Genomic DNA, 19,936 nt, shown 5'->3' on the forward strand with positions numbered 1-19,936 from the left:
TGTCGTGATACCCTAGCATAAGCTTCAAGAGCAAGAAAACGAGCAGCTCTATAAAACCCATTTAACTAATAAAACATACACATAATCACATTCATGATCCCACCTCGCTGTCCAGTTTCTCATTTATATAGGACTAAAGCTGCACACACTCACATGAACATTAGATATTCACCCTTCATCTTCCGTGGTACCTACAGCGACCCGTCCATCATCCTGATATTGAAGCTTGCGCCGGCTCTTCAGATCCAACGACTGGTGTTGAGCCCAGCTCTCGACCTCCGCATCGCTCATCCGATCCGCTTGTTCCAGGATGGGAAGACTTTCTTTCGAAACCACTTGAGAAACGGCCTGCCAATAGCTCCCAATAACCGAACCAGCTGTAGAACTCAGGAAGTGGACGGCGACGATGCCAACGACAACAAAATGGGTCGCAATGAGAGCCATTCCGATGATGAAACCGGTCCATTGTACCGGAATTGACGAGACAACAGAAAATGCAGTCGATGCTGCTGCCTTAGTGCCCATTTTCACTAGCTGCTCATAATACGCCATCTGACATACCCTCGTTAACAATACCTGCAAGGCCAATGCAGGACTGCTTGTTGCGTTCAGCGTGTCTTGAAACATATCGACATGCGTCAGGTGTGCAGCCACGCTGTATGCATTTGCATTCCCGGAGAGAATCACTCCTGGATTGAGAGTCGTGTTCGTTGTGAGATATATCGCCGTCGGCATGCTGTAGATGAGCGATAATGAGAAGAACCACGGTGTTCCATAACCGCTCATGTCAGTTTCACGTTGAAAGTTTTGCCACTGAGACTTAGGCTCGAGGGCAAGCACCCCCCGACTTTTCAAACTCTCTCGAGTCCTCGATGCGCCAAGCTGGCGACGCGAGCTCTCGGTCAGGTACTTCCAACCGTGGATGTCCCAAGACATACTCGGCTCCAAGTTATCGGCTGAGCTGTTCATGCCGACTGTGAGGGTTTCAGCACCCAAATTGGTAACACATGCAGAGATCCGTAAGGCTTCAACATCGGATCCGTTCGTCACCATTGACCACGGTCCATTGGTACGCGTCATCTGAACGGCGTGCTCCGCTCCAACAGCGTCCAGCATGGCCTCTGCGGAAACCATATCTAAGACCATGAACATGGTCGATGCCTCAGGATAGCCGACTAGGGAAGGACTTCCTTCGTTGGCGGTAGGCGGTACCAATGGGTCTTCTAAGAGCACCACCCAATCACTTCCGCTGTTGGCAAAACATATGCTGCTTTCTGCTAGCATATTGTTTGCCCGATATAGTGGTGCGGGCAGCTGGCAGGTAAAGTTGATGTAGGGCTGGGATTCAGCATTCAGCAACATCGGATAAGTCTTGTTCTTCATAGCGATTTGACCTGACAATCGTACTTTACCCTGATCCGATGCGTCAAGTGTCATGTTGGTCAGAGCTGGGCTGGCACAGACGACTCGGTGATCCATAACAGGCACCGGACCACGGAGGCTGCGTAGCTTGATTCGTTGGGCCTCGTTTTCAAACGGGAGAAACGCTCGATAGGTGTGGCCAGTATCATGGTAGTCTGGTCCTTCTGTAAAGGAATCTGACAACTCAGCGAATGTCCAGCTCGCTGCCGGAGGCATTGTCCACCATCCAGTCGTGGCGGTACTTGGATTCGCTAGGATACTAATGTTTGTCGAGTTATTTGGTAGTGTAAAGCTTCCATCGGCGAAGTCGGATAAGAAGATAGTTGACAGAAACTGGGACGATGTCGTCACTAGGATCTCTATGGTCACTAGTGCCCCGATGAAAAACGACAGATGAGGCCGAAAGTCAGTCGCCATTAACAGGCTGCTCGGGGCTACTTTAACCGCCCGAATTATAGAGTAAATCGGCCCTTGTAGCAAAGGAATACCCGTTGTCTCCATGGCAATCCCTGCGACCATCGCAGTAGCAAGACCAGCTTGCAAAGCGACTACGGTTCGGATGGCAGTGGTGCATACCGTAACTAGTCTGGTAGTCCAGCTGGCATTGACGATGCGGATCCAATATGTTTCTGGCTTGTCTCCGGCGATGGCGATCATCGACTCTCTCCAGAAAAGGGCCAACAGGACTATTGGCAATAGTAGGACTGCGGAGCCAAGGAATATAGTCAAGAAACCGGTGATACCCACGCGTTTCAACAAACTCCTTTGCGTGTACTTGGGTTGTACATTCTGGACTTCATCGTTATTTTCTTCCGCGTTTGTGTTGAGGACTACTAGGGGGACATAGTCTCTTGTGTCATCAGGTTCGTGAAATGGCATATTAATTGATGAAGCTCTCCCTTGCTTTGCTCTGCGGCTTATAACAAGGATGAAAACGGAGATGCTTTTTGTACAAAGTTAGGACGCTCTTTTAGGCCAGGACGTTTGAAATATAGAGAATAGCGAGGCCAGAGGCCAAAGTCACTAGATATATTCTATGACAAGCGAGCACTGATCTTCAAACTTCGTATTTCTCGGCAGTGCAAAGTTGTCCTGCGCCTCCACGAGATCGGCTAGATCCTGGTGGACTCTGAAGAATTTTATGAGACTACAGCATTGCCAGTGGAAATAAATAAATACATGTTCAATTCGGGGCGCCAACCTGTGGATTGCAGGTCTAGGAAATATGCCTTCTGTAGGTAGGGCACAACAAGTACTTTGTATCTACATGATCAAAAGTACCAACGTACAGCATAGCAACCATTGGTTCGCTATAATAGACCAAAATACACAAGCCACAACCCTCGTGATGAGTTGTCAAAATTCGTGCATATACGAATGACTCTGCTTGGATAGACCATGTACTCTGTCCCCCTGTCAGGCATCCTGTATCGGGACCTTACCAGACTGCAGGTGGATAATACTCCCCTCCCCGTGCTCCGTGCGGTGTTTATTCTCGAGGCAGATTTAACGCGGATGGTATTAAAACATTGTAGGGCGAATGCGCCTGAATACGTGGATGGTCAATAACCATTGAAGGATGACGCGGAGGTTAGGGTTAGGAGCTCTGTGATAGCGAAAATGTCTCACCTGGAAAGCCGAAGAAAGAAAAAATGTGCGCAAGAGAGCTCAAGGAGCGCTAGACTGATTGTAGTATATAGTCAGATCCTTGTACGGAGTACTCCGTACCTGTGAGGAAGCCGTTCCCACGAGGTTCAGTAACCCGAGGGTGATGCCCCAGCATGTGCCCGGTTCTACTTGGAGGGGCAAAAGCGGCGAGTGACTAATACGGAAATAGAAAGCCAAGAGTCAAAGTGCTTATCTGCTTATGCTTATGGAGTTATGTGTCTCCGTTAGATACGCACGTTTAATTTGAGTAGCGTACAGGTTTCTAGGAGGTTTCTAGGAGATTTCTAGGAGATTTTGACTTTGACATGGGTGCAATGTAGGTACCGGTTTGGACTGTGCTTACCTAGGTACCTTGCGTGGTTCGGACATTGCGGTGGATTTGGGTGTAACATTGGAGGTTTTCTTTTTTGTTCTCTTTTTTCTTTTGTTCCTGGGATGATTGGGATTTGGATATACCGCTTGTTGTCATATATTTTTGGATGATGTTTGACATCAATTATATACTATATCTATACCAACCCCATATACTTATACTCCGCGGGTAATTACTAAATTGGGAAAATATCGCCGCTAACATCGGAGATCGAAATATTCTCCGATCTATCCCTGACTATAACAAACTGTACAACAAGATGATATAGTGAGGATATGTGCAAGAACATGCATGAAACACAACCTAAATTCGAGTATCTGAAATATCAAAGTTGAGATATGAAGATCGACTATAATAGTACATGCAAATTTAAACAGCCAATGTGCTTGATGTAGGCTTTAACACATATCACACATATCATCACAACTTTAATTGGTCCCCAAGCCTCCGGGTGGAGAAAGATAGTATGTATTTGGAATTGCACGGCTATCAGGCACACATGATCACTGTCTTTTAGAAGTATAAAGTTTGTCATGGGTTCATTAAATGGTTTGCTTAAAGAGGAATCGTCTTACGGATACCAGCAGGGTCATAGCGTGCGATTCCAAATACTCCTAGGAAGTGTTGACATATGTACACAAGCAAGGCCCTCCCCTGATGAGGATTCTTGCAATTCAAACATCCCTTCGAAAATATCAATAAAACAAACAATTAACAACGCTTGTTAACGCCTCGAGCCGGAGAGGATATATGGCAAGATGCTCAAAAAAAAAACTACCTCCTAGATGAGAACAAACGCAAAAAGAAAAAAGAAAACTGGCTGAAGAAAACAATGAACAAAAGGTATGTGCGGACAAAACATTGAGAAGGAATAATAAGATTGCGAATCAAGAATCGAAAATCGGGCCAAACGCCGGGGTCCCTCGCGCTTCGAGCTCATAGACGATTCGCGTCGTTAGTACAGGGTTGCTGATCACGCATACTGCTTCAGCTTGGAAGTCCTTAATCTGCTGCAAGATGATGGGAACCATGTTCATACGCCCACACTTGTCGGTGTCAAGGATGATGGGGGTTGAATCCATCTTGTGGACTAGGCTCATCACACTGTCACCGTAGGTCCGGCGAGGGGCCCGAGTCTGCCAGATTACACGCAGTGCGGGTCGGTTATCATCACCAAGGAATGACAGACAGGGTCCGATGCCTGATCCGGTTGTAACAACTATCACTCTCTTGAACACACGCATGGCATATGCGAAGCCATAAATCAACACACCTCGCTTCCAGAGGTGAGTAGGGGGGTTCTGGATTGTTTCTGTGGTCCAATCGCCGGCTTTGGACACCAAAGAAGAGAAGCTAGGGTTGCCGTGGACACCTGCCGGGGCAGGGTCAGGGAAGGTGGCAAATCCGTGCCAGTCTCGAAGGGGGTGCTTGGCTAGTTGGATGCCCTTTCCAAATGTGGTAATAGCATGGTCGAAGTGCAGACGAGTGGCATGGGTTGAGAGTGGCTCGGCCCGCACCGCGACCTTACGGAGGAATAGCCAAGGCTGGACAATGGCAGCTACCGTGAACATCAAAAACCAGAATGCTGGTAGTTCGACGAGGAATGTTCCAAGTGGTTGGCCTATGGCCTGACTAGCGCTTTTCGAGAAGACGAGCAGCAGGGCGACAAACAAGATCACCAGAAGCCACCCCGAAAAACGGTGGGTGAGTTCGAAATAATCATGCCGTTTCATCCGGAAGGCGGGGTGAGCCACCACGATGATTGCGAGTAACAGAAACAATATGACGTAAGCTAGCGCAACCGGCGCTGCTGAAAGACCGTCATCCAGACCGTCCGCGGATGGCCTCCAATATTGGTGGGATAACACACCCACGAATCCCACATACCACACCAGGGCAGCGACTCCACACCCGCTATGAACGCCACCATAATGGTAGACTTTGGCGGCGATACGACGGAGGGGAAGTGGTGCCGAGCGCGGCATTGAACACACAAGGACAAATATAGCGTTGACCACTAGTGGCTGACGGGCCAAACCGCAAGCAAGCAAATTGGCAGCTATGGCATTGACGAGGGCCAAAACTTTCTGTTCGGTGCTCATGACGTACACGAACATTGCGACGTTGGCGGAGAAGACCAAGGTAAAAAGACGCCGGTATAGTGTGAGAATGGCATATCTGGTGGATGCAAACAACTTGGGTTTCCGCTGGGTGAGGTGTTGGGTCTGTGCCTCCACATCAATCTCCTTTTCGAGGTCGATATGTAAGGATTCGGTTTCCTTAGAGTAGCATTTCTCACTGATTTTGTCTCCGTTGGTAAGAGTGGCCTCGCTCACAGTCGGTGTGTTGCGCATGGCAGCCTTTGGAGGCATAGTGATGGGGGCTTTCTCTGACATAACCATGATGAGTTCACACTCTCATAAGAGAAGTTCAAAAGGTGACCAGGAGATGAGTGAAGATAATCAGTTCAGGGATTCCTTGAAGTGAAAAGTACTGAAGGAAAGAGTTGACAACCCAACCAGTGGCGAGTTCTTCTATTTTTGAAGTGAAGCATGATAACCAAAAGTCTTTTTGTTTTCCCCCCAAAATGCACCAAGATCAGCCTCACATACGTCCCATCTGCATTACTCCTGTCTCCGCTTCTTTACTTTCCCAATCGAGTTTTTGTTTCATTCCCTTTTGGGCGTTCACCGGGCATCACTGCCAACGGTGACGCCCTTTTCCACTTTGGTTACTATACGCCTATTGGTATGGTCCCTTTTTTTTTTTTTTTTTTTTCCCCGTCTCTTTTGAGTTCGTCCTGAAAATCGAGTATGCATTGCATATGATCCTATTATTTTCTATTATTTCCCTATTATCCATTTCTTTTTTTTTTCTCTACAAAGTAGAATGTATGACACTATCACATGGGGGGCCCAGACCTCATGCTAGTGCAGAAGGTGATTCTTGCCAATCAGCAACCAGAGAAACATCCTACTCCCTTGCTTTCAGCTCCTTTAGATTCTTCAGGTACACCCCGCGGAAGTGTCTGACGAAACCCCCGGAAAGATCCTCGCTGTACGGAGTAGCCTGTCAAACTTTGTCTGATCGTCCATAGTTAATGAAAACTCCTTCCTTTCGGGGAACGGGAAATGGAGTAACCAAGAATGAGCTCAGGATTGATCCTATCCGATTAACTTCGATATATCCTCAGTAACCGACCCGAGAAACCCCATTGAGGCGAGAGGAGCGAAAAAGTACTATGGGCCAAGTGCAATCCAGCTAGGACATTTCTTGACTAGTCCTGATGGGACGAAAGTCGAATATGATGAGGCCAGTGCACCTGATTAGACGGCCAAGAAAGTCTTCAATAAAACTGAACGATCTGCAGCCGAGGGATGGCGTTGACTAGCCATAAGCTCGCTTCCGCCGGATGCAACCTCGAAACGCCATCGACAATGACAATGTGGATTCTGGACTTTGTGGCGGAATCATGCCATGAGTTAATGCATTGGCCCGCCGGGTGACATAGCAGTTCATGTTTGTTGGGGATACTATTTGCTTTTTCTTCCGCCTTTTGTTTTGCGATTGTTTTTTTTTTGGGGGCTTTTTTTTATTTTCGACTCTGTGCAATCGATCATCAAAGTGCAGCTGAGGATATCCACACCATATCCAATTCCCGCCCCTCTCATATCTCACAAGGCGAAGACTTATGCTGATCCCCACCCAACACCGAGGTCCTGGCAACCACGCACGGATACAGTACATAACCTGGGTGGAGGTGGAGCACGGTTTCGTTAGTCGATCTTTCACTAGTCGATCTGGATCTGGATTCGGGAGGAGAAGCGTTTTCAGATTCAGACCCCACAGGGAATAGACATGGATCATGGATCCTGCTGGATCCTGCTGGATCATGGATACAGAGTAGATGGTCTCCACTAGATATCGGCTGCAGATTTTGGGCATCTACAACATACTGAGACATTTGGGCCCATGATAATGAGTGGAAGAAGAATACATACTTTCACGAAACGTTATAGAAGGCAGCAGGGAGTAGTTTGTCCACGTATGCCTGCGTAGAAGTGTTCTAGGCGAATCAAATCATTATCGGCGGATTACCGGAGATAGTACCCCCTGTTTGTTAAGCTCGTGGGAGACTTTGAAGAAAATGACATTTTAAATTGCTATTTTTTTTATATTTTTTGCATTCTCTTGCATTCTCTTGCATCAGGTCTTTTTTTTTTTTTTTTCCTTAAAAGAGAGAATGTGATTTCATATTAAAGTTAACATTTGGGGCATAACGGAGTATGTATATGGAGTCTATCTCACGATCCGATCCTCTATAAACTTAGTCTAAGACATTGTATATACTATATATATATATATATATAATCTGTATGTTCTAAATATTCTATATATTCCAAACTATATCTCAAAAAGAGGAACCAATCCTTCGGGAACCCGGATCAGAATCCGATCTGTGGCTCAGCTTTGGAAGGGCTAGTGAATTCGTAGCAATTACATTGGTCTATTAATTTTTAATCTATTAAAATTTCAAAATCCGCCACAATGGAATGCGCTAGATTTTAGTGTCAGAACATATGGTGGAGACCTGAACTCCGTTACTCCAGCCTGTTTATCTCCAATTCTATAGTGAATAGTTTCTTCTGGTTTGAGGCCCTTACTGTTTTGTTTGAGTTCAGCTTGCAACTAATTTTCAGCTCCTTGATCTATATTTTGAGTATTTTGAATCTATAGTGTATAGTTTAGATTTTGACCTTACAGTTCCTAAAATGGGCACTAGTGCATTACATAAGCATGTATTCCAAATCCTGGAACAGGTGGAACAGCCCGGGGGGACTGTCAGGTAAAATCAAATCAGATGGAAAATGGAATATACATTTTACCTATATAATCTCCCGAGAGAATGTGTTTGTTTGCCTGGCTATATATTGTACTCAACAATTCCTTTTTTTATCTTCATCTTCTTCCCTTTCATCTTCTTCACATCTAAACCTCTACAATGGGTTGGGACTCAACTATGTCGAACAATATGCTCTCTCATGAGGTCTACTCTGACTTGCTGAGTTTCACATTCGATGGCCCAAAGCCTTACAACCAAAACCAACCACTGTTTATTGATGCTGAGGATCCTTCCCGATCATTCACAGGTTCTCAATTTCGACAACTAGTTCAGACCTTGATCGCCGGTTTGAAAGCCCACAATATCCAGCAAGGAGACTGTGTATTGCTACACTTGGGAAACAGCGTGAGTCACCAAAAAAAAAAAAAAAGCCTTGAAATCAGAAATACAATATGGGACCAAAGAGATTCTCGGAAAATAAATGGAATAACACTGACTCTCGGGCCTGTCATATGCAGATACTATATCCCGCACTATTCTTCGGCATAATTGGTGCCGGCGGTGTCTACATGGGCTCCAACCCCCGAAGCCAACCCCAAGAACTCGATCACATCCTCAGTCTTGCCGAACCCAAATTGATTCTCACAACTCGCGATGCTCTCTCCTCCGTCCTCGATGTCTCCGCTACCCGGGGCATCCACCCAGCACAGGTCTGTCTCGTCGATGAACTAGCTATCGACCATTGTGCACAGCTGTTCCTGTGGAATGATCTCGGGTATTCAGCGGCAGGCCATTTCTTCCCAATGAGTGTCAGTGATGCCCGTCACAACAATTTCGCAAATCTACTTTGCTACGGTGAAAGTGACTGGATGAAATTCTCCGATCCGGTCATAGCACGAGCCACGCCTGCAGCTATGTACCCAACCAGTGGTACAGGCGGACTACCCAAAGCAGCGATCTTGTCACACTATGCGCTTGTCTCACAGCATCGCACCATTTACTACGACGTGCCTTACCCAGTGAGCCGGCTCATGTCGCTGCCCATGTTTCACCTATTTGGCGCGCTCTGGACACATCTTTTCCCTGTCCGATACGGACATCCGCTGTTCGTCCTGCCGCGCTTCGAGGTCAATGATTTCATTGCTGCGGTCAACAAGTACCAGATCTCGGAGACTTACCTTGTCCCCGCTGTCATTCACTCTATCAACCAGTCACCTGTGCCCATCGGTGATCGACTGTCCTCGCTGCGCTATGTTGGTGTTGCTGGCGCTCCTATTGATGGCCATTCCATGCAACAGTTCCGCACCCATATGAACCCCATGGGATATGCTTGCCAGATCTGGGGAATGACTGAGGTTGGCGTGACCTTCCAGACTCGCTATGGCCAGCAGGGTGACCCTGGCAGCATTGGTACCTGTATTGCCGAATACGAGGTTCGCTTGATAGACCAAGATGGTAAAATCGTGCATGGCGATTGCTGCCCGGGTGAACTGTACGTCCGCGGGCCAGGTCTTCTCACTGCATACAAGGGCCGCACGGACGCATTGGAGCCACATGGATGGTTCCGAACGGGTGATGTGGCGTACGTCAGACAGGGCCAGTATTACATTGTTGGACGCACAAAGGAGCTTATCAAAGTACGAGGGTAAGTCTATCGTCAACCCCCAGTTTCCATCAACTCGACAAAAAATAGTAATCATTTTACAGATGGCAAGTAGCCCCAGCTGAAGTCGAAGGCGTCCTCCTCCAACACCCAGGAATCTTCGATGCTGCCGTGATCGGTGTGAACAAGGACGGCGTGGGCGAGCTCCCACGCGCCTTCATCGTGCGCTCTCGCGACCCAGACATGCGCCGCCTGACCGCCGAACAGGTTTACAATTATGCACGCCAGCATCTGGCTAGATACAAAGCGCTTGATGGAGGTGTCGTATTCGTGGAAGAGATCCCACGCACTGCAAGTGGAAAAATCCAGCGCTTCAAGCTGTCCCAGATGAACACCTATCGTGAGATGGTGGCGTCTCTACTATCTGGACTCGAAGGCGACGCCCCCGCTGCAGCCACCGCGGCTCGACGGGGCCTACCCGCTGGGGCTGAGATGTCACCTGTCGGACTCATCCCTGAAGGACGGGTGTTAGTCTAAAATAAGAAAGTGGGGCAACAGTACTTTACAAAATCTACGGCGCATATGAGTTGTATGCCACTCATTCAGCGGTGAAGTACGGTGAAAAGGAAAATGGGGCGGCGTTCGAGGGGCAACACAGCATGGTCGGACATTTGAGATTTTTGCATTTGATTTTTTTTTTTTTTTCATTTACTTTCGTTTTTCCGTTGGGTGGTCGTCAAATCTTTTTTTTTAACGAATTAGACTGAACATCCTTACGATGATTTTCCCAATGACTTTGTCATTCATGCTTAGCATTACCGGCGGGTTCAATACATACGTTTCCATTTCTACATACATATTTCACTCGAAAAAAAAATTTACATATCACACCAAATAATCCACGTTCATAAACATAGACATTACTCTATATCCCGTCGTCAAAGTAAACAACCTAAACCCCCTTTTCAGGGTATTTCCAACCTCCGATCATGCAGTGAGACATCTAGAACAACCCACACCGCCGTTCGAAAGTCCCATCCACTCCCCCCTGTCCCAAGCCCTCGGCCCCGAAGACGATCAGATCTCGGTTTGTGCATCGGTAACCCCTGAAGAAAATGTGATATATAAACACCCGTAAATTGCAATTACGAAAATACAAATCGGGGCCTACGTCGATCTGGTTCGCATCATGCACATGCACCCTCTGCAGGTGTGGGGCTAGGCGTAGCAGTAGTCTCCGTACTTTGTAGAGGTGATACGGAATCCGACTCCGAGTCCGATGGGAAAAGTCCCACGAACTGCATCCGCGCCAATAGTTCCGCCCAGGTTCTGCAGTCACGGGTGGAACCCATGGAATGGTTCCGCGTCCCGTTCCATGCAAGGGGTTTCCCTGGTTCTGGAGCGGGGATCGACAGAGCTAAAGAGGTTAATTATTGATTGCCCCGATTAGGTTGCATTAATCCCACTGGTGTTAAGCTGTGAAGGTGTTAGCTTGGTTTCTTGTTTGGGTTTGGGTTTAGTGGGAGTTTAAAGAGAATCTATGTTGTATGAAAGTAAATTTGAGAAGATGTATACACCTGGGCAGAAATATGTAAATACGAAATATGAAAATATAATATGGAAAATGAATTCACGCACTCCGTACTCCGTAGTGTTCTGTACCTACTCCTATAGCGGGTCCTGTTACGTTCCGACTGTCCTGGTCTCAGCTCCTGTTATTTCCGGCATGTGTATGCTGGATGGTGGATAGAGGGTCCCGCGGGCCGCCCTTAACGGGTTCAATCCACTTGATGAAGTTCGGGATGTACATCGGCCCGATGGACTGTGGCATGTTAGGTATGGCATGTCAGCCTCGTCACGCCAAGTTTGTCACGTCAAGTTTGTCATGTCAAGATTTGGCACGTCGTGATTTGGCACGACAGGTCTACGGAATTGCTTCTTTGGGGCACTTTTCTTCAGGGTATCCTTGCTTTTCTCGGGGGTTATATTCTGTTCTGCTTTGGGCAGAAGAAGGAAAATATCAAATCACCTTGCATAAAGCGCCACAAACAAGGATACACCCTTGTACGACCCTGGCAGACTGATACGTATGACTCAAAACGAAGATGTCATCGGGAATAAAAATGCAAGAAAACGTATCAAGCCACTCGAATATAGCTAAATATCCGAATCACGAGGACTGAAAAATTATATCATTTATTTGTTGGGTGTGAGTGCATTTGTATTTCTTTTATTTGTTGACATATGCATTGAAAAAGCTCGGACGGAGTGTCTACGACCTGTCAAATCCACAGCCTCAGTAGGGTTTAGGTCTATATCGAGAAGAAGCTAGAAAAAACCAGAGCAAACTACTCAGAAAATTCAAAATTCAAGCACTAATTCAAATCGAGGAATCGCTCTGTACATGCATGTAGAACGTATGAAACCAATAACGGTCACATCAAACACAATCCTGCAAGCTCCTCAATCAGTCCTCGAGGGTTATTGGTAGCCCTGGTAGAATATCTATAGAACTGCGAATTTTTCCCGTCAAGATCGGAATTAAGCACATAAACAGGGAAGGCGAAGTCTCGCTCTCGCTCCTGCGCAGACTCGGATACGTGGTGATATCTATCTCGATGAAGGTCTGCCGTTGGCCTGGTACGTGCCTCCACGGAAAGGCCCCACTGTATACTATGGCTATCCCAGTCGGTGAGAAAGGATCGGATGAAAAGGAACGCCAAGGCTGCCAGCGCAGCGACGTTGTGCAGGAATGATGACAATTAGACGGAGTTTGCGCACGCTGAAAATCGTGTCAACGATTTCTTGTTTCAGGGTAGTCGCATTAGTAGGTGAGCACTCCGTAGTGAAGAAGGGGGTCATCGTGGCGTTCGGACATTGGGACTGGACTTCAGAGGAATGATTTGTACGGAGTTTGCCTGCTCTTCCGATAGGATGGAGGATCGCCTCTCTTCCCCATATCGGCTCCCAAGGTCCTCCTCAAAGAATAATAAAAACCCCTCATCACCCTTCCCATGTCCCTTAGCTGCCACAATGCGTTTTACATACTCATTCGTGCTGAGAATCTCGCGCCCGAATGGCCGAAACAGCGCGTTATGCCCGGGCCGTAGGCTTTGAAGACTTTGTAGTTGCGGTAGGCAGAAGGGAGGATGAAGGTCAAGACGACTAGCGCTGCTGCGCTGAGGGCCATGGGTTAAGCAGTCTTGGACTGGGGGGGGAAGGGGATGCGGAGGACGGAGTTAAGGCTTAGATCCCTTGATCATCCCATACTTCCTCTGCAATCCGTTCAAAGGCTGGTTGTGAGATTTAAACATCTTTTTCGGCCGGTATAGATGGTGAACAGAGGAATAAATCTTCGAATGGTATGATAAGAGGGTGATTTATGACGCTTATCCGGTCTGACACTTTAGTCACCCAGATACTCTGTAAGCGATGAGGTCTTCCATGCTGCAGGCACCATTTCTCAATCCTGATTTCTGGTTTGTGTCTATCTAATGTTAGAGTTAGACAAATCCTCGCATTTCCGTCGGCTGGGTTTAACCAGAATCGAACATCAGAATTCAATTTTGAATCTGACTCGGACCACGCAACCTCTAAAACAACTGAGGGCCTCTTTGGATAACCAGCCGGTAGCCTTTTAGGGGCCCAGCCATTGTCAGGTTGCTTCCCTTTCGCTTCTCCGCGTATAGTTGCGTTGGCGTATGTTTTTAGGCTACCAGATAGCCCCATTGGCGAGAGAGCTGCTATGATTGCCTCGCCTACTGCATGAGTTGCGCACACATGTGGCAAATCAGGCATTCTGACGAGGATGAGTTGCTCATCAAGATCAAAAGAGGAACAGTTTCTCACAAGAGTAGTTAGTTCCTCGTTTGGATTGAATAGTGTTTCAATCGTTTCTCGACTCGTATGGAATAGGATAAACTTGCTCGTTGCATATCCCGAGGATTCGTAGTGATGAAGTTCTCGATTAAAGATCCGGAGAAAGGGAGACTCTCCTTCGTATTGATATCTTTTAATTGAATTTGGTAAGTCTTTGAGGAAGCTACCCCCAAGGTCGAGGTAGCTGTTTAAGATTTCTGGTCCTGCCATTTCTGCTTTTGGTATAAATATAAAAAATTCAGGAATTTAAGATGCCAGGTATAACGGTATAGCGGAGAGAGGATATGTATATATCACTATATATCTACGTATATATGTTCTCATTATGACAAGTTGTCGCAATACTGCAGCGGATCATACCTGAGTATATTTTGAAAAGTGTTTCTGGCGAATGTACAATATCTTTGAAAAAGGATTCTTACTGGCATGTTTGTGGTGTTCATGTCGGTGGTACATATGTACGGAGTATAGGGCGTTAGGTTGTTGGAGGGGGTTTATTGGGTTTTTCTTAATTTTTGCGACATTCTCTTAGGATTGAATGACATGGCTGCTGCCATTGTGTTATGCCTCTCTATGCTTATTTCAGTATTTCTGTGTTAGATGTGGTTTGTTTCAAAGTTGGATCAATGTCTTTATAGATGTTTTGTTATTCTACAGCGTGGGATGGATTAATGAAACTCATTATGTGATATTCCATTTCCGATCTTCATCGAAGGAATTGGAATTCCTTCCCAATGCAAGTCTATCTTATACAACCATTCTTTAAAGTACATACATACTCCCCATAACTACTCTCCATCCCCACCCTCAAAAAATACCATACCCCATCCACCAAACCCCCCAAACCAACGGTCCCAACGCCCCAAGCACAGCTGCCCCAAATGACAACTCTAGAATACACCAAATCCAAATAGTTCCAACAGCAGGCGCTTTCTTCATAACCGCATAGTACGGCTCTCCATTCGTGATAGCGATAAGATGGGCGCCCAGCACCGCAGCAATAGGAAGAAAGACCCAAGTCCGCAACGCAGGCGGGAAAACCAGCTTTCGCAGGAAGGAAAAGGTGAACTTATCACTTGTCAATGGGAACAAAGAAGGAACAGGCTCTGCCTTTGCATTCTTTGACCCGCGCTTTCCGAAAGAGATGATATGACCATGTGCTAGGTGGACGAAGAAAGTAAGGAGAGGGAAAGCGGTTGTCAGGGATTCTTTGAAGAGTTTTGGCAGTTCGATTCTTTCGGCGTATTGGTGGGCTGCGAGGTAGCTTAGGGTGAGGTGGAGGGTTGTAAGAGGTATCGAAAGGAGAATTGTGTCGAGGAATGGTGGGAGAGGTTTATCGGGTTCGGATTCGGAGTCCGGTTGCTCGACAGCGCTGCCATTTGTGCCCTTTTTACTCTTCTTGGTCTTCTTTTGCGTGGAAGATGAGAGATGGCTGCTGATGTCGCCGTGGGTGTCAACCAAGTTCCCGGACGCGTCGACCGTCACGAATCGGGTTCCCTCTGACTGGGTCGGTATGCCCTGAGCTTCTACCGAAGCTGGAATTGATCCCCCTTTTGATGGAGTGCGCTTTGTCGCTCTGCGATGATGTCATATAGTGTTCGCTCAACAGTTGGTTTATTTTTGGTCGGATCACTGCGTGTGGGATGGGCCATGGGGATTTCGGGCTCGTTGTTTCTGGAGGAAGATCCAGCTGCTGCGCGGCGCTGTTTACGATTCCTTGGTGTTTCCATCTTGTTTAGGCTGGTGTGGAGGGATTATGAGCGGCGGGACACAAAGTTAACAAACACTGACGTGGAAAAATGAGGTTGACAGCTCGGCGATAAGCCCCATGAATCGGGGTTAAGGCGATCGCCTGTTAATCAACTCTACATTTATATTTATAGATCTATATTTTTTTAGACTTGAGTTATACGAAAACAAACTTTTATAAATTCAAAGATCCTGCTAATTCTCTGCACCCTTTGACACGCCCAATAAATACACGGACTGACCACTCATTCAACCAGCCTGGTACACAGCTGGACCGGCAACCACATGTGGGTCAATCAAGCTCAGATTGAACGGGCTCACATACGGATCGCTGTCTGTGATAGCGATAAAAATGGTACCATTGAAAGCTGGGTCACCCTGGTATGTTTCAAAGTTGGGCTGGATAGTATATCCTCGAATGCCATCAGCGGTGCTGTTGGCACTGTCGGTACTCTTGGCGATGTTGGTGTTGTTGGTGATATCAGTACTGTTTGTGCTGCTGGTGCTGTTGGTACCATTGACAACATGCAGAGGGGTGTATGTAATATTCAATTGCGACACCCAAATCACATACTTCGCGCTACCAGCTTTGGTCTCTGTTGTGGTGATGTAGCTATTGTTGGGACCAACTTTCTTCCCAGGAAGATCCCACTGCAACAGTACCCGACGACCCGGAGCCGTGAGAGGTACTGGACGAGTTTTGCTAACAGGGGCAGGGCAGCCGACACCTGAAATAGACGAGTTGTATCTTCCGGAGCCTTTTGGTGACTTGGGGATACTGACGCCTGGTCCGACAGTATTATTGATTCCGGTAGTTTGATTAAACATGAATCCCGCGGTCTGATTGAACCCGGAAGTCGTGTTGAGTCTTGAAATTTGATCCGCAATCTTAGTAAAATTGTACCCCGAAGTTCGGTTGTTACTCGAAGAAAGATTGCGAGTAGTCCCCACAATCCACGGATCCGGCTCATTGACCACCATCAGCGTTGGGAAATTTTGCCAAATCAAGCGAGTCTGATTTTCAGGACAAGAGCTGATGAAAGGTGCCAGCAACGTCCAGGCCCAGGACTGCGGAATACCAGCTTCGAACCACTCGACCATCGGGAAGAGACCCTCGAACTGGCGGAAGATCATTTGCTGTCGCGCTTCCGTGGTGATAGCTTGTGTCAAAAGAGTGGCTGCCTCGCGCGAGTCAAGATGAGCCAAGAACCCATACACGCCAGATTCTCCCCAGCGAGTGAGTTTCTGGCAGAAGTCGATGAACTCCTTGACGTTCGTGTACGGGTAGATATAGCTGCACTGCTGTGGGGCGCGCGCTCCGAGAATGTTGCTGAGCATAGTGGCGTGGCCTATCTCTTGCTCCGCCATGAATGCGATCAACTCACGATCTGAAGCGCCCAGACCGGCAGCTCGGAAGGCTGAATCATCGAAACGCCTAAGTCCATCTCGGAACAGATCGAGCTCGATCCATTCTTGGTATAGAGCAAGAGCCTATTGGTTGTAGGTTAGCTTCTGGGCTACAACGCTGCTTTGCCAATTTAGTGCGGATGCATACTAAGGACTCATAGTCGAAATCACTCTTCGTGTTGTAGACAGGTATGCTTCCGTTGGTCCCGACACCACCTGCCGGGACATATGGAGCAGGTTCCGCATGGTGGAGGCTTCCATCACCGGGATACGCTGTGGCTCCGGCTGCAACGCCTCCGGGAGGGATGCCCGTTCCGATTGAAGAAGCTGTCAGCGCACCTGTAGTAGTCGGAGTTCCAGCAAAAGGTGTATGCGGCTTGGAACTATTGTAACTTCGAAGTGGCGGCGCTGAAGCCGATTCATTATCTGCAATTTGAGCTGCCGGTGGCGGGTCAATGGATGTAGTCACAGCATCGTGATGTTTCTTTGGAGACGAAGCTGCAAAAGGAAGTGAGCTCAACAGGCTCAACAGAATGACACTGTTCCAGATCATCTCTGCTCAAGGTTGAGATTTCTTTGATTCAAGACAGAAGAAGCCTTTTTGTCACTAGTCATCAAAGAATTGGGTTAATTATATTGTTGAAAGCCGTCGGATAGATACGGACCTTGCGTAGAGCACATACAATGTCACTTCGGCCAATATTCAACAATAAACACTCAGCCAAGGCAATGCAAAGTCGGGGTCCTTGGTTTTGTAAGAGAATCGCACAATGGTTGAAGACACCATATTCATGTTTGAGATGTGGGTAGCTTTGAACGGGGATAAATTCCGAATGGTGAATTGCCGCACGGTAATGCTAAGGTTCTTTGTAATCCCAATTTATTCTCGAGGGGGCGTTTCTTGTACACTTGGCTGTCAAGTAGTTGCGAAATACTGCAATTCACACTTAGAGAACAGCCCCGGCATGCTTCGGCAACAGATGACGTCGGAGTATGCTTCCCCTGTAAACATCCCATGGACCCGAAGAGACCAACGTACAATTCGAGATATCTGTGGGGGTGGAAATCGAATCCGGCCGGACGATGCCGGATATTTTTTGAGAACAAGGGGCTATACGAAACCTTGAACTATCAGCATAATAAATACATAACGATGAAAAGTGGTTGAATTACTACAAAGCTGTCGGAATCTGTAGAAATTGTAGAAATAGAATTGCTCGATGGAATCCATAATCAGTCAATCTTTCCGATATAGATAGTCCTGAAGTCGCAATATCAGACACAATGCTAGAGGGGTTCAACAACCTAACTCTATAGGCACCAGACTTCATTGCGTCCGCCAGCCACCCTCACCCGAAAGGTAACCATAGGTGTCACAATGGGGCACATTGGCAGTGATCCTCACACCATTAGACCAAATAATCTCCATAGTAGAGCCCATAATAGTCGCGGTGAAAGGCTCACGGCTCTGCAGGGACTGTCGAATACTTTCGAGCTCCTTCCAAGGGATATTCACGACTGCAGGGGCTCGTTGAAATGGAGCTGCTGGTTTACCGCGAGCGTTCTTCTCGAATACCCATGGCTCGCCGTTAATCATGAATACGCCAGCCAGAGAATTGCCATTGTGGCTGGTTAGAGATCCGATCCATTGAGGCATGACTGGCTCGTCAGTAGTCGACCTGTAATATTTAGAAAAGGGTGCTTACTGGGCTTTTGGTGGCGTGGATCTCGGGAGTTGCCCAGGCGAGAGAAAGGGGAAAGGGGAAGAGGGGAGTTGTGGGGAATTTTTTTGCTTCTTTCAACTGACATTTATGTGTCCAGAAGAAGCAAAGATGAGATCTGCCGTGTCTCCCAGCCGTAGATGCATAAGTTACCGCTATATTCGTGACGGTGTGTCTAAATTTACGGAGTACAAAGAAATGAATACGGGGCACAAAGAAAATAAAAGTTCCACAACTCCTTCGACTTTGCTTCTTCACCGCTTGTTTCGTCTTGCTGCAGCATATATGCAGCTTCTTGGGGTGTATATTGTAATTGATACTCGGATCGGTATATGGTAGGAGCATTGTCGAAAATTGGCCTAGCTTGAAACCTGCAGTGGACTTTCTAACCGAGCGTAGGATCAAATCATATCAACCAATTGAAGCCAGTATATAGTCTGTCCAGAAGCACCTAGTTAAACGTACAGGAATCTGACTCGTCTCAGGCTCCATCGAGTGGGGGAAAGTGGATAATCGACAGACGTTCCCGCAACTAGTTTCCGCCTCTTGATGGGGCCTTTTATACGAAGTTCGTATTCTATGATTAGCACACTGGATAAACCCTGATCATAGGCTTGGAGATATTATCAAGTTATTGAGTGCATTGGGCTCCAAGTGACACTATTACTCAATGCATCATATAGAAATAAAACCGTCCTGGCCAGATGCAGCAATTATTACCATGCAGGCTAGACCGCTGGCATAGGCCTGTATAATGGTCTAGAAGCAGAAGCCCCGATTAAGTTGATCAGACCGCTAGTGATCTCAAAAAGTGGAACGTGGTTGCATAGTACTCCGTACTTTGTAGTTATACATGAGCAAGTGGGCTAATATGGATGTTGTTTCCCGCTCGGCAGAGATCACCCGTGTAGATCAGGGCAAGGCTTATGTCAAATTAACACCATGCAGTACTGTTACTGCACCAAGAGCGCTTTCGAGGGGACCTATGAAAATCTACATATGTACCTATGCCTGCGAATAGCTGGCCCCAAGTGTCGGAGATCTGAACAAGCATTTGAAGTGGCCTAGGCCCAGTAGCCACAGCTGCTATCTGCGTCGCCACCGCTATTTACAAAGCATCGAACAACCGCAATTCTTTATTGTAAACGCAAAAATTGGACATAGATATCTAACACAGATCTTCCCTATCTATGGAAATGTACAATATTACTAATAGTCTCAATATTCAGTATAAGTGTTCACGAAACCCTTGCACTTCTCCCGAGGCGCAA

General features: G+C 47.1%; 6 protein-coding genes across 6 annotated transcripts; 1 reads left to right on the forward strand and 5 right to left on the reverse strand.

Moving 5' to 3' along the window:
- Nucleotides 1–168: 168 nt before the first annotated feature.
- On the reverse strand, nucleotides 169–2,301 carry N7479_010527 (uncharacterized protein; the record flags this gene model as incomplete). The annotated part of the gene is made up of 1 exon (XM_057258218.1): nucleotides 169–2,301. The coding sequence occupies one exon, from the start codon at nucleotides 2,299–2,301 to the stop codon at nucleotides 169–171; it is 2,133 nt and encodes a 710-aa protein (XP_057105676.1).
- Nucleotides 2,302–4,350: 2,049 nt separating this feature from the next.
- Nucleotides 4,351–5,865, reverse strand: N7479_010528 (integral membrane protein TmpA; the record flags this gene model as incomplete). The annotated part of the gene is made up of 1 exon (XM_057258219.1): nucleotides 4,351–5,865. The coding sequence occupies one exon, from the start codon at nucleotides 5,863–5,865 to the stop codon at nucleotides 4,351–4,353; it is 1,515 nt and encodes a 504-aa protein (XP_057105677.1).
- A 2,600-nt stretch (nucleotides 5,866–8,465) lies between these two features.
- afeA (adenylate-forming enzyme AfeA) lies at nucleotides 8,466–10,446 on the forward strand (the record flags this gene model as incomplete). Its single annotated transcript, XM_057258220.1, has 3 exons — nucleotides 8,466–8,711; nucleotides 8,825–9,951; nucleotides 10,014–10,446. 3 exons carry the CDS (start codon nucleotides 8,466–8,468, stop codon nucleotides 10,444–10,446), a joined length of 1,806 nt encoding a protein of 601 aa, XP_057105678.1.
- A 2,321-nt stretch (nucleotides 10,447–12,767) lies between these two features.
- On the reverse strand, nucleotides 12,768–13,099 carry N7479_010530 (uncharacterized protein; the record flags this gene model as incomplete). The annotated part of the gene is made up of 2 exons (XM_057258221.1): nucleotides 12,768–12,934; nucleotides 12,958–13,099. The coding sequence occupies 2 exons, from the start codon at nucleotides 13,097–13,099 to the stop codon at nucleotides 12,768–12,770; spliced, it is 309 nt and encodes a 102-aa protein (XP_057105679.1).
- A 1,496-nt stretch (nucleotides 13,100–14,595) lies between these two features.
- Nucleotides 14,596–17,497, reverse strand: N7479_010531 (ferritin-like domain-containing protein; the record flags this gene model as incomplete). The annotated part of the gene is made up of 3 exons (XM_057258222.1): nucleotides 14,596–15,364; nucleotides 15,863–17,028; nucleotides 17,093–17,497. 3 exons carry the CDS (start codon nucleotides 17,495–17,497, stop codon nucleotides 14,596–14,598), a joined length of 2,340 nt encoding a protein of 779 aa, XP_057105680.1.
- A 774-nt stretch (nucleotides 17,498–18,271) lies between these two features.
- On the reverse strand, nucleotides 18,272–18,601 carry N7479_010532 (uncharacterized protein; the record flags this gene model as incomplete). The annotated part of the gene is made up of 1 exon (XM_057258223.1): nucleotides 18,272–18,601. The coding sequence occupies one exon, from the start codon at nucleotides 18,599–18,601 to the stop codon at nucleotides 18,272–18,274; it is 330 nt and encodes a 109-aa protein (XP_057105681.1).
- Nucleotides 18,602–19,936: the final 1,335 nt, after the last annotated feature.

Source organism: Penicillium vulpinum, assembly GCF_028829585.1.
Source record: "Penicillium vulpinum strain IBT 29486 chromosome Unknown utg000004l_segment0_segment0, whole genome shotgun sequence".
Lineage (NCBI taxonomy): Eukaryota > Fungi > Ascomycota > Eurotiomycetes > Eurotiales > Aspergillaceae > Penicillium > Penicillium vulpinum.